Source organism: Solenopsis invicta, chromosome 11 (assembly GCF_016802725.1).
Source record: "Solenopsis invicta isolate M01_SB chromosome 11, UNIL_Sinv_3.0, whole genome shotgun sequence".
In the NCBI taxonomy this organism is placed as follows: Eukaryota; Metazoa; Arthropoda; class Insecta; order Hymenoptera; family Formicidae; genus Solenopsis; species Solenopsis invicta.
This window is the reverse complement of record NC_052674.1, coordinates 2592953-2607472: the sequence shown is the minus strand read 5'-3', so window position 1 is coordinate 2607472 and position 14520 is coordinate 2592953. Positions and strand designations below refer to the sequence as shown.

At 36.8% G+C, this 14520-nt stretch overlaps 1 protein-coding gene across 17 annotated transcripts in view; it reads right to left on the bottom strand.

Moving 5' to 3' along the window:
• LOC105194631 (forkhead box protein P1) overlaps positions 1 to 14520 on the bottom strand; it is a 322192-nt gene that overhangs the window by 103736 nt on the left and 203936 nt on the right. For 16 of the 17 annotated variants that reach the window (XM_039454863.1, XM_039454857.1, XM_026130825.2 and 13 more), the window contains one exon: positions 6565 to 6699. In XM_039454863.1, coding sequence (XP_039310797.1) covers positions 6565 to 6699 — 135 coding nt within the window. Of the gene's footprint in view, positions 1 to 6564; positions 6700 to 8267; positions 8627 to 14520 lie in introns of those variants that run through there. The other variant, XM_011159646.3, reaches the window with a different exon arrangement.

Sequence of the window (14520 nt, the reverse complement as noted above, 5' to 3'; positions counted from 1 at the left end):
CGCAATTTGCGATCCATAAAACTGGAGCGGGAGGTGAGAATTCGCTTGTCTTTCATCGATGCTCGTCTCTTCCTCTCCCACTGTGCTCTGTCCTTCTTTTTTTTTTAATCCCCTCGCTCTCGCCCTTTCCAACCATCCGTTTCATTCGTCCTTCGCGCCCGTCCTCGCAACCCCTTTTAGCATTTCAAGGAACGCCGATACTCACGCTGGAGATCCTTTGGATTCTCCGGGCATTTCGATATTAACCGGAGATAAACGGAGTGAGGAATCTAATGAAATATCGACGTCATTCACGATAAAAGTTTGTTTAATTCTGAAACGTCGTGTCGCGCGACGGCAAATTATCGAATGCGCGGACAAACGGGCATCGCCACGGTTAGTTAGTATTACGAATAATTCAAAGTATTTATTCGGAGAAGTTTGAAACTTCGTGACGTGTGACGGAAAGATAACAACGATTACAAACGTCGCGCTAACTTATTCGAGAAATACAACACGTAATTTGAAACTCGCGAGCTCCAAAAATAATTGTATTGTTTCGCAACGAGAAAGAATTATTTTAATTACTAAAATAAATTATTTCAACAACTGCAACGATCTTCGCGATCTCTTCGTCACGGAGAAACTGCGCGTATGATTATTCTACGAACAACAATTGGTAAATTGAAAATTATCAGAGATATATCACTTTGATACACAAACGAGCTAGAAAATTCTGGATGCATACATACGAACGCACGAGCGCGTAGATTGTAAAAGAGGATATTACGTTGACGCGTGTACGTATACGGGCACACACGTCAAACTTGCGTTACACACGCGACACCGTACATCTGCTCGGTCGTTGCTTGTGCAAATAAAGATTCGCTTATCGGTCTAGCACGTATATAGCGGGATATTTTGGAAGCCTTCTATATTACTTCTCGTATACACTCACACGTATGTAAGCTAAATGTATACTCCAGTTGCGTGACTAAACAACGGCCAGAGAAATCGTAAATTACCGCTTACCATTCTTAGAAAAGTAGCGTTAATCAGTCGTAATAATACTCGAAAAACAATTTGGATTTCTTATAAATCTTGGATGAGCTCTGTAAGTTTCAGTATGTGAAAGTCCTTGTACGATCGTCTGGGCAGTTTTAAACTCTTATTTTAAACGTGGAGGAAAGGAAGGAAGTGTCGATTGAATCGAACATCAAGGAACTTTGGGATCTTACGACTTTATGAAGTTGGCTTGATCGTTTTGGGATCGAGTTTTGGGTAACCATTGACTTTTGCTGACCGTCCTACGACTCGACCGCGATTTCCTTACTCCCATTGTGTCACACTTGAAGCAATCTTGATAGACTCCGTAACTTCGTAGAATCTCGCCAGCTTTCCAAGTAATGGGTTAGGTTAATGTCGACAATTGTCCCGTTGAGTCAATTATTTGCAATCTCTATGCAGAACTTCAAGGCGATTCTGTAGTTAACTTATTAACCGGACGGAAAGTTTAAGCAGAAGTTAAGATTCTATGCCATGCCGAATGAGGCATTACGTCAATTTGTTACGTTACTCGTCGGAATTTTTATCCGCAGAGAAAGAAACGGATAATCCACCACATTTCTATCATTTAAAAGTAACATTTTTATCGTTGAAAAACACAATAAACTTTTACGTACGACTACCGTAGCAAAATTAACTAAAAGCTTAGATTTTCAGATAACGTTGATAGTTGGGAATTTTTGTGTATGCGCGATTTATCGTACTACGTCAATAAATCTGAACAATTCAATACAGTCAAAAAGTTCTGACAAATATTTTATCTGATAATATTTTAATATTTCCACGAGAATAAACGATATAAATAAAAAAAAGTTATAAAGTCAAAAAAGTGTACAAAATGCAAATAGAAAATCCCATGTTCAGTCGCGCGCCGAATAACGCAGTTATCACTGCAGTTTGATCAAATGTGCGAGTTTTTCAAAATGGTTTTCCAATTGCAAAAACGGGCATAACACCTGAGATATCCGTACAATATCTAACAACTGCGTCGAAGTTGTTCCGATACGAGCAGTCGGCAGCCAAGTTTGCCATTTCGAACCATGGTTGTACGATCGAAGTACCGCGGCCTGACACTGTTTATAATTTAAGGGGTTCTTGAGAGTCGAGAGTCGGCTGCGCGAGGGTTCAGAGTGACGCTGTAGCCTAAGGACGTCGCGAGGGACGATGTCGTTCTTCTGCGGTTACGGATGTAAGGATCGGTAGGCAGGGGAAGACGGAGAGAAACACACGAAGTCGAAGTGTCGAGGTGTCTACGTGCCTTGCCATTGAGACTCTGATATCTTCGTGACTTCGTTACGGTAGGATGTAATTGCCGCGACATTTTCACGTGTTCCAATTTGTTGGAACGTTGCTCGTGGGAAATTTTGTGATTATTAAGAATTGGGATGCTCTGATTTTTGGAACTGCGATAATTCGAAATCTTTGATTATATGTTTTTTAATGTTGATATTATTTTATTTTTCATTTTATGTATCACAGCAAAGATATAAATTATGTATTAACTGTATTTTAATTAGCTTACATAATAAACAAATTTATTTCTCATGTTATTCATTATCGTTTCTAAAATTTGATTCGTATTCTATATTATTAGGTTGTCGGAAAAGTCTCTCTCTCTCTCTCTCTCTCTCTCTCTCTCTTTATATATATATATATATATATATATATATTTATATATGAAAAATGCGTTATGACTTTTCCGACAACCCAATATATTCCATTTTTTAAACTCCAGTCTTTTTTTACTTTTACTTTTTTGTTAATACCAAAGTTGGATTTAAATTTTGGAAACTTTTATTAATCAGACGTTATAACTATCATATTTCTTAAGAGTTCTGCATAAATTAAAAGTCTAAATGTACATTTATGTCAGAGTAATGTTAATTTAAAAACGGGTATCCTTCTCTCATCTTTAAACCAATATATATAATATATACTGTTAATTTTTTACTTTCATTTTCGTTTAAAATTCAAATTCAAATAAGTTTTCAAATATCAATAAATAATTACACCTCCTTTTTATTTACATCAAATAATAAAGCTAAAAGACTGTGTTTGTATAAATTATTTGAGAATAAATACTGATGTGTGCATTTATTTATAAGTAATGGTATATAATTAAATACAGCATAAAATAACTTACTTAGCAACCTATTTCAAGCTCAAAGTTTATTTCTCGAGATTGATATAATCGAAGATAGAAATAAAAAAAGACTTAATAGCCGTTAAAGAAAAGAAATTATCATATATTAGATAATTGAATCTATATTGATTTAATACAATATTAGAAATTCAGAATCCCTTAACATCGATGATACTCTTTCGGTTTGACCTGGACGTAATAAAATGTCGCGACCTGTATTCATTTTGATATATCTCAGCTAAACTCGGCAGGATTAATACGGTACATGCATTTTAATATTAGCTCGATAGTCGATCCTTCAGATGGGGAAACACGATTTTACTCCTTGGGTCATCGGGAATAGGGAAACCGAAAATAAAACTCGATAAACGGTTTCGTATTACGCAGGTCCCTTGGTATTAAACCTGCTTATCCACATTTATAATTAATTATCTCGGCTAATGTCGGACGCGTATAAGGTTTGCCTTTTGCTCTTCGGGGTGTAACGTATAAAGATTGAAGATTGGTGTAAGAAATTGGAAAAATTGGAACAGTTGGAAGAAATACAAAGGTAGCAATATATGTGTGAATACTTTTGAGATGCCGTAATCCAGCCAGAAATGGCTGATCGAATCGATGTCGATCGACGTCGATGGCATTAATCGATCGACGCCGATTCGACTAAATTATTTCCAGCAGGGTCAGGTATAATAGATTAATAATATTTTTGTAAAAAACATGGGTTTATTTATAAACCGTAGAAGAAGGAACAACGCAGATTTTCCGCAGATTGATTCGCGAAATACGTATGTCATGTAGGAACGCATACGTCGCGAGTCATATTGTATTCTTTGCGGAAACGAAATCGTGAAAAAGGCCGTTTTAAAGGCCATAAAACATTTGTTTCCACTGTCGCCGCTTGCCAGAGTGGTATATTGCGTTCGTCCGTGAGCACGGGATTTTGAATTGAATTTGAAATCAGGGGGCCCGATTTTATGGCAGCCGGGTGTCAAACGTCGAAGTGTCGCGCCCGGTGTCGGCTTATCGCCAGAAAACTCCCAAGATCCCGGGACGAAAGCTCCAAAAGGGCGTTATCGGTTTACTCCGCAGGTCGCGATACAGGATGCGGAAGACCGTTCAATTCCGTTTTCGATTTGGACTTCCCGCGAAAAAAGGGCGTAAAAGGGCACGAAGGTCACTGTTTCGTTTTATTGGCCCTACTCCACCTTGATGATCACTCGAAACGTTCGGGTCATACTCAGAGGTTCGAAGTTATCTTTCTCCAACTTGTTGCAGTTTTTCGCAAGATCTCGAGATTCTCTTGCTGTTATTTGCAATATTCCTCTATTATAGTGGTTTGATTTTAGATTTGTATTTTGGCACATGTGATTAATTTAAAAAAGAACAGAATATTAAAAAAAAACAGAATCAAAATTTGTTCCATTGGTCTCTGCACACACATAAAAGATTTTCCTTTCAACGGATGCAAATTTTATACATGAATTTCTTCATCAAATTATTGCACTTAAATAAGATGATGGTTGCAAAAAGTAATATTACTTTGAAAGTCTCTTCTACATTCATATAGCATTGATTATAATAAATCACAACGTGATAATAATTTAATTATATATACGTAGAAATGTTTGCAATAATTCGTATTAATATTAATTTACCCGGTGACGTTGATATGGTTGCTCTCCTTTTAAGAGAAAACGAGTTGACATGAATTAACACACTCGAGCACAGTTTGTCACAATTAAATGGAATATGATATGCACAGTGTGCACGAACTTCTAATACTCAATCTTACACTGATAGAAAAATATTTATGTTCAAGCAAATATATTTATTTTAACATCATTTCCTTGACGAAAAAATAGATGTCCTAAGTTTAAAAATAAATTATTTTATGCCAATTAATGTTTATTTAAATCAAGAAAATTATATTAAAATAAATATACTTATATACTTGAACTTAAAAAATTATTTTTCAATATATAACTTTTATTTTAAAAAGAAACAAAAATGATAAATTTTAGTGTAAAATATACATCATTATTTACAAAGTACACAATACTTATCATCATAATTTTTTATTATTAAATAATTGTTGTTTTCTCAGTAGCTATATTTTTATTCACTGTATATATGCATATGAATATGTTCAACGATTCGAACAAAATACTGAAAGCTGGTTTGCAGATGCGTTCCAATAATGTTCAATCGGTCAAAGACACACTTCGGCTCTCCTCCCGAGTAGAGTCGAAGAGTCTCGATTGAGTTTGAACTAAATTGTAAGTAAATGAAAAGCGACGTGTGTCGATTTGTGTCAAAAGTGTCGATTGTGTTCTCTAAATAAAAAGCAGCTTATATAAAATGATACGAAACACATGTGCTTTGAATAAATAAATTCAGTAACACGAGGATGGCATGGATCGTTAATATCTATTAATATCTGGACATGCAATATCAGATTGTGGAAAATTACTATAGTAACAGATATTTTTGCTGGTAGCTTGATAATAGCACGTTTTATGTGTCACGCATTGACAATAAATGTTATTAACAAAAAGAATGTTACATCGATGGTGCGGATTAACGTCTTGAATCTTATCGCGTATAAACAGCTGCGACTATATTTAGTGACATTATATGGAGCAATGTTATCATATTTGATAAAATATCATTTGATAAAACCGACTGTTTCATTGTTTAATGAATTCAGTGTGATTGCCGCATTCTAAACAACCACTATTCGTACACTTCGATAATTAGTACATTTTTTAATTCCATGTTTAGAAAATTTCAAAATACAGTGTCAAATGAAATTCGCTCTCGCGAATACCATTTTGATATTCTATTCATAATATTACATCAATTTCACTATAACGCAATACCAATGGCTTTATTAAATCTGATTGAATAAAGTGATTGAAGATCGCGAGTATTCCATATTTAACTTCTTGTATATGTACTTTTTACAATTATATTTAGTTATTGATTTATAGTAATGATTACCAAATAAATATTTAATCTTATTTAAAATTAATGTAAATATAATCAATGAGAGAAAGAGATGCTTAGACGCTCGTTGCGTCTAAATGAAGCGGGATTCAATTGCCCACGTCATCAATTGGCTAATTTAATATAAAATTTTCTAATTGATTGTTCTAGTAGAAAAACTCTAAGCATCGATCACTATGAATGGCGGTGATCAAACGAGACACTTCATACTGATTAATATATCATGTTAACTGTTAATACCGTGTTGATCTTAGATTAAAAAGATTGTTCAAACTGTGACTCCGTGATGTCCGAAAGGTGTCGGAAGGGCAATAAAAAATAAATATTGCATGGTAATAAATCGAGGTCTTTCTCGGAGATTAATTTCTCACCTGATCGTTGTCTTGTTGATCTTGGCCGTAAGTGGGAGTATCACCATTAGGGGTGGTGGCGGCGGAGGGTCGTTGTGACGTTGACAAGTTGATCGCGCCGTCTCCGTCTGTGTCATGATCCATTATGCCATCGTCCTGAAATCACGATCATCATTACGTCAATAAACTCTCATGCATCAAAATTAATTAATAAATATAGCTCGCGCATTTTTCCTATCATCACAATTTAATTTATATAAAATAATGGTTTAATGTAATAAATAATGTTAACTCACTAATTTTTTGTTTCTGCTTTAATATATGATATTAAATTTGCATTATAACATAACAGTTATTAATTGATGATTATGTTTTTATAGTAAAAACAGTTTCTCGAGTAAAAATACTACATCGTCTCATATTTACACTTGTATCAACTTACTTTTCTCATACAACATATCTAAATAAATGACTTGATATTTATTTTATCTTAAAGTGAAATCTATATTAAATGTAATATTCCTTGTAAATTTCTGAAGATGCATAATTTATTAAAAGTACGACACATAAGATATGCATTTAGCATAAAATTTCCAGTGTACACACACACACACACACACACATATATATATGTATATATATTAATAGAAAATAAATGGATACCAAAATTACCTAAAAAGGCAGCTGTACAACAAAGAAAATTATAATAAAAGTAGCGAATATTTTAGGAATAGTCGATCACGGTTCCGAAACGCGTGGTAATCGTGACAAAATCTCAAAATGTGCGCTCTTATCCGATTGCCCTCGCGTGAGCTATGATTTTAGATCGAAGTCTGACGCACGTGATTCCACCTACCCGACGCAAGAGAAACAATGTTCGGCGGTTGCGGAAAGCTAATAATATATACTTTCCCGGAAATGCGTAACATCATGCGTAGGATCATCCCGCTAAATTCGCGCCAAGACTGTTTCTCATCATAAGTGATGTATAATACACAATATCTAGTTGTCGTAAATATTTCGGAGCATCGCGCGATAGCTCCGTATAAATAAATTAATAAATTCCGCCGTAATACACAAGGTATACAAAGCGTGTGTTTATATTTTGATGAAAATAGAAAATTTGAAGTAGAAAAACATACAATTGTGTGTGTGTGTGTGTGTGTGTGTGTGTGTGTGTGTGTGTGTGCGCGCGCGCGCGTGTGTGTACAGCTAATTTATTACAAGTGAAAGTTGCGATAAAACGTAAGAATTAAATGAGAAAGAACGTAAATGTCTCGCAGATTATTGCATTACGTTGCATTCGTGTCTGTGCACAAAATAAAAATTCTGAATTAAGTTACTATTAATACATTAAATATTCGAGAAAAATTAGTCATGCAATATTCCTCGAGTCTGCATCTTGCCGCTCGGCTAAATCGGAAAGCGTCATTTTCTCCAGAATGGATAATTACGCGCGACATGCAACCCGTTAATTAAACATCGGCCATATTATTTTGAATTCCATGGCTAGAAGAGGTGCGGAGAATGTCTCGTAAAACAAAACGAAAAGTCGAAAGAAAAGAAGTACGCATCGTATAATTAATGTCCACTTCACATCATCGATTATTCACGACGACAGTCGCGATTAACATTACGTCATGCCTAACCTAAGACGCGAGATCGCTTAATTAATTCTTAATTAATGTATGCGCGCCGCTGAGGATTCAATCAAAATTCCTTACATCTGTTTCGGATTGCAAGTGGGCGCGTTGCAGTCCATGGGAATTAACGGTAACGCAATCTCCGACTGAAGAAGAAGATTTGCTGTTTCCGGAGTCGCGACGAGACACCGCTACGAAACGTTTCACGCGACGAGCGGCATTTCCGGTCCCGAATGCGCAACCATGTGGCGCATACGTAGTGATCGCAAACACTCCGCGCCTACAACCACTGCAAACATCCGGTGTGCACACGCGGAAATCTCGTCGCAATAGCGACGGAAGTCACCTGCCTGCGATTGTATCTCACGAAAGCACCGACTATACACGTTTCCTCGCACTGCATCCAGAAAGCGGCACTTTGAACCTTCTTCGGTCGAAACTCGGTCTCCAGCACTCTCGGCGGGTGAGTGGGTGGGTGGGTGGGAGGGAGGGAAGAAAGGTAGGTGCGTGGAGACGGGGGTAAGACGAGGGCGCACCCCCGACAAACTAAGTTCGCGACGGACAGGGAGCGGTAAAAAATAAAAGGGAAAAAAGCGAGAAAAAATAAAATGAAGGAAAGAAAGGGAGGAGGGAGAGCGCGTCGGATTCGCGAAGAAGACGAAAGCCAACGTTAGCACGCCGACCGAGTAGAGCGAGGACTAAACACTAAAAGCGGCACAGGCATACCAAGCAGCTCCGGCCGGCGGGGCTGTTGCTTATTGTGTAAATATAAACAAATATAGTGAAACCAACCAACAGGCCTGCTTTCAGCTCCCCCACCCCTCATCACCCCGCTGCCACAGTCCTCCGCTCAATGTGTGTACCCTACCTTCTTCTCCTCCGCGCCCCCATACCCAGCGGTATTCCCGCGTCCCCTCTACGCGGCACATCCAAAGACTTTCTCCCCTCGTCCCGCTTTAGGCACCCACCCTTCGTCACGTCCCTGACCCCACTGCCGCCAGGCTACATCATACGCGGCACATCGTGGTCTGACTCGCCTTACCATATGTTCGTTTCTCCTTCTTACTCTTGTTCTCCGTTCATATTCCTTTCTCTCTCTCTCCCTCTCATTCTATCTCTCTATGGCCGCGCATCACACATCGCCGACTCGACTCGTCGCACACTGTCGTCGAAGTCGGTGGATTACGTGCCAGCGGGCCCCTAAGAGATCTTCGAGTTCCTCGTTTTTTTTTTTGTGGGACGCCTTCATGGATCGTAGAGAAAGGAAACGGTCGAAGTGCGTCTTTCTCGAATATTTCTGACGTGCGTGTGTGAGAATAGCTATGATTATTCGGGACCAGTTTACGTGCCAAAGTTATACCATCAATCAATTGATACGAAGAGGAATGCAAAATTTTTCTGAAGCTCTTGGTATGAAAGTTTTAACGGATTCGCATGATATATCGCGATATTACCAAATATTGGAGATTAAATGTTTTTAATTTGTTAGAATCTTTTTTACTAAAAAAAAAAACAAAAAGTAAAAATATTGCTTTTGAGTTACTTTTGACGCGTGTATAGCGGATACTAATAATTCATTTTGAGTGTTTCTAAAAATATATATAAAATTCGAACAGATGATTCTAAATAGAGAACGTCTCTCGTGCCTTTTACAGAAATTCTGTGTACTTTACCAAAATATTTGTTATACGTGCGTGCAAGATACTCTGTGTATAAACTTCTGAAAGTTTTGACGAATCTGCGTGGTATATCGCGATATTACCACATGTTAAAGAATATATATTTTTTAATCCGTTGAATTTTTTAAATCAGTTTTCTATTATAAAAAAATTTTTTAATAAAATAAAAAAATTTTTGATACGCGTATAGTGGATAATAATACTTATTTTGAATGTTTCTAAAAATATGTAAAATAAACAAAAAGATTTATTGTAAACAGAGATGTTTGTGAGAAACTTTTACAGAAACTCTATGTAAAGAAACATTTGTTATACGTGTGTACAAGACGTGTGTCTTTTTTCACTGCAATTTTGATAAGCATTTATAATTTACATTCCAAAATGACGTCGAACCATTAAGTCGCTTTGCTAACAAGTTTCAACCGAGTAAATATTGAAGTTTCAGTTTTCAAAATTATATACTGTTTTGTTAAAAGATGCACTTGGATCTTTTTTTTTACTTATTATATAATATACCTATCTATATATTCAAGGCTTATTGTTAGTTATAAACTGCATAAGCGGTTCGTGTACCGACAGCTTTTGACAACACAATCTTCAACGTATTAATGACGCGTGGTATGCGTCACTGAAGACTAGCCCTCTTAGCGCACTCCACGACAAGCACCTTACGACTTCACTCCGCATTTCGCGAAAAGAAACGAAGTGGACGGTACAGGTATGGAAATCCCATTCTTTGGTTAGCTAAATATATATATGCGCAAGAGGCGGTACATATAAGCGATAAATACGCGTGTACACACGTGTTGCCTGACGCAACTTAAACCACCAGCTTTGAGTTTGTACAGGCGAGCCGGAAATGGGGGACTATATGTTCCTCGAAACGACGTGTGTCCTTAAATATTCCTTTCACTCGTTGCCTCGGCTCCTCGACAATTACACGATGTAGAGCAAAACTGTATTTTCCTGCCTGCTGTGAGAAATCCCGAAGACAAAAACACATGCTCTCGAATTTTGAATTATATCGCGCACTCGTTAGCTTATTGTTACACGGTGGCCCTACGAGGGACGAAGTTTCGGCTAGGGCGATTTATTCTGCAGTTAATGATGCCTGGAATGTTTATCTGCGCCTTCTCTCGTAATGTATTGAAAAAGTTGAATAATAATCGAATGATTTAGAAATAAATTAACAATAAAAAAATAATAAATAAGATTAATAAAACTTATATTAATTTAATCTAGTTGTTTATATTATATATATGTGTAATTGTTATAAATCACTCACACGATACGAATACGATATACTAAATTAAAAGTTCTTTTAAATTACAAATTATTTTCAGAGCAAATTTTATATTTTTGATATGATATTGAGAAAATAATTTATATGTTAATATATAACTAACAAAATTATACTAAATGGAAAAATATACTTAAATATTGTGTAAAAATAAAGATTACTAAAAACCGCTTGAATTCTCCAAAAACTAGATTGAACATTCTAAGATACTTTCCATTAAACTGAATATAATTCGCTGAAAAATTTAGAAACCTGTATTTCACGGAACACTTGAATAAATAACATAAAGCCGCAGTCGAAGTCGGAACGACTAGCTTGCATAAATTCCCGTCGCTCGCCGCAACGCGAAATTTTCACTGCATTTTCCGCGACGGTGCTTCGAGCCTTCGACTCGCACACTCGCGCGCGGTTTTAGAGAAAGATCGCGTAATATAAAAATAAATTCTGCAAAAATGCTGGTAGGCGGATGGTTAACGGCGCAAACGGATATAGCCGGTATTACACGCCTCGGTACATAAAGTTCTTATTAAGCGGGGCTATATAAGGGTGGCTTAACAACGAGAATGCTGCACAACCACGCCTTTTTTCCACGGGTGATCGCGGCACCGCACGCGGAAGAAGTTGCGAGAGACTTTATTAGAGCCGCGATACCGGCCCAACTATCAGAAGCATTCGAAGCGATTCACGGCTTTAGACATCCATTGTCGAAGATCTAGGCTGCCCGTGGCGGCACCATGAGGGGAACCATGTCCCATCGCCCGTCCTATGACAACAAAACTGGAGGCAAAAATAGACGCAGCCGGCTCAGTCAGCTTATATACGTCGTATATGTACTAAATATGTATTTATTAAGTAAACAACGGTGGGCCTGGGTTCCCGGGTACGCCTCGTTTCCTATTTCAATGCGGATAATGTGTCCGGGAATTTTGGGGGCTTGCTTGCGCCACTGCTCATAGGCGTGGTCATAGATCGTATTTCGGACGTGAGTAAGGTGTGAACGTACGCTCGCTGAGCTAAATACTTCTTACATATGTAAGTATTTCGTTAGAACGATAAAGAAGTGTGGGAAATGGAAAGTCTCGTTTATTACACGAATCTGACAGATATCTTTCGCGATTTCGTTAAGAAGATAGGATAATATTAACGTAATAACGTAAAAAAATATAAAATCTGAAAAAAAATATAAAATCTGAAATTTGTCAAGTTGTGATCAGGAATCACTCTGAATTAATTTAAACAAAAAATTGCCCTATTTATAAGAGAAAGGAAACAGTGAAGAAATGCTGCATATATAATATGTACATATTGTAAGATATTAAATCCGTTAATTTCACGTAAATTTACATATATTTAAACTTGTTTAAAATTATGAAACAATTCCTTTGTTGAATTGGAATTAATTATAGTAAATATATTGCATGGAGAAAAAGTTTATAATAAATATTAATTAAGGTAGGTGTATCCAGTATAGTTTATTTGCTGTTTCTAAATAGTTATGTAATGAATTGAACAAACAACGTTAGTATGTCACACTGGCTATCAACGTGGCTTGTTTGTAACAACTGATTGCTTAGTTTGCGTATTCTGTTGTTGATAGCAAGGTCAAAAGTGTAGAACTTTCTTGATTATGTTTCTCATGATTTAAGATTTCGTAGAAAAATTACTGCTCTCTAAGTAGTAAATGTAAGTAATTAAGTACGTCGTTGTAAAGTATAAGTATAGAGCTACAATAATGAATTACGAAAATTACTAACCATCACTGATAGTTATTAATTTCCATAATTCATTATTTCAGCTCTATATTTATACTTTACAACGACGTACTTAATATTTTCGTCATAGCATCCTGTTTATAGTCAAAGAAAGACAACTCTTTGTAAAGAGTTTAAATGAATGATGAGTACACATATGATTTGTAATGTTTTTCAGTACTTTTACTATTCAAGATGATAAATGTTAATCCATCTATTAAACTGCGATTCACAAGACCTGATTTTAAGGAGAAAAAAATTAAGATAAGTCAATTATTCTTTAATATTTCCTTAATGAATTGTTGATGAAAGTTCTTTGTATACCCTTATATGTTAATATGTCACTGTGTTAATAAACTTATAAACTTATAAATGTAACATTAGATAACTTTATTATCTCTTTTTCTAACATTTTTTGTGAGAAAGAAATAATATAATTAAGTCATTCTGAGTAACATATGTACTCGATACGACCTAAATGAGACTTTCTAGAAAGCTTCACTACACCCAAATAAATATTTGAAACCGTCCCATATTTTAAATTAATATTTAGAAATGTTTCCTACTTTAAATCTGGCCATTAGTTTTTAATTTTGGATTTAGCAAAAAATTAGAAAAAAAGTTGTAAAACTAGTAACCCATATAGGATACAATTACCTCAGATTGAATCACCTCTTAACTTGACTCGCAACATTTTCGCTTTTTATTGTCCCATTTTATACACGGACTGATTGAAGCAATATCCAAACTTTAGTGCAAATATTATAATGCATAGTTGATGCTGCAAGTATACACATCAGGCATCGCTAATTTGTACTTTGTTCGGTGATAGAAAATAAAACGTAAATAAAGAATAATCTCCATTGCAACTCGTTATAAAACAGCAAAATGATAAACGAACGGCAGCAGGCGACCGATCCAACAATCCAGCTGTAAAGGAGGATAATCGCAGAGAGTTGAAGCAAGGAGAGATAACGAGAGCCCATGTATTCCCATCAAACCAGAAAGGGCGACAAGGCAAACGCGCACGTCTTCCCACGTGCTTACGGCCGTTTGAAGTCCTTTCGGCATATATACACATACGCATACATACCCATATCGAGGGTCCGGTTCGTCCCCACTAAATAATAAACGAGAGGATTTACCCCCGTCAGGTTCGCGCGACGGTACATAAAAATACTTGAATCTGAGAAATTAGCGAGGTAACGGGCTGTCGTCCATTGTGGGTGGCGCGAGAAAGAGAGAGGGACGAGGGTGCGAAGCGAGATGAAGGAGGAGAGATGGTGAAAGAGGAGACGCTGAAAAAGAGAGAAACGTGGAAGGGGTCGGCCGGCGGAGGCGTTTCGGTCTCCGTGCGGAGTGGCCAGGAAAAAAGGGTACCTAAAAGGGTTGAATTAATGTCGCGATAAATATATGATTTAAGGTGGAAACGTTTGCAACTCCGGCTAATTTTTTATCTCAGAACCGCGGCCGCTCGCTGGTGGTGAGGGTTTTTACCCTAGAAAAGCAAGCGCACGACGATCTATCCATGGCGCTGGCCGGGAGGGAGGCAGAGCGGAAGGGTGGAAGGACGGTAGGAGAAGAAGAGGGCGGCTGAGAGGAGG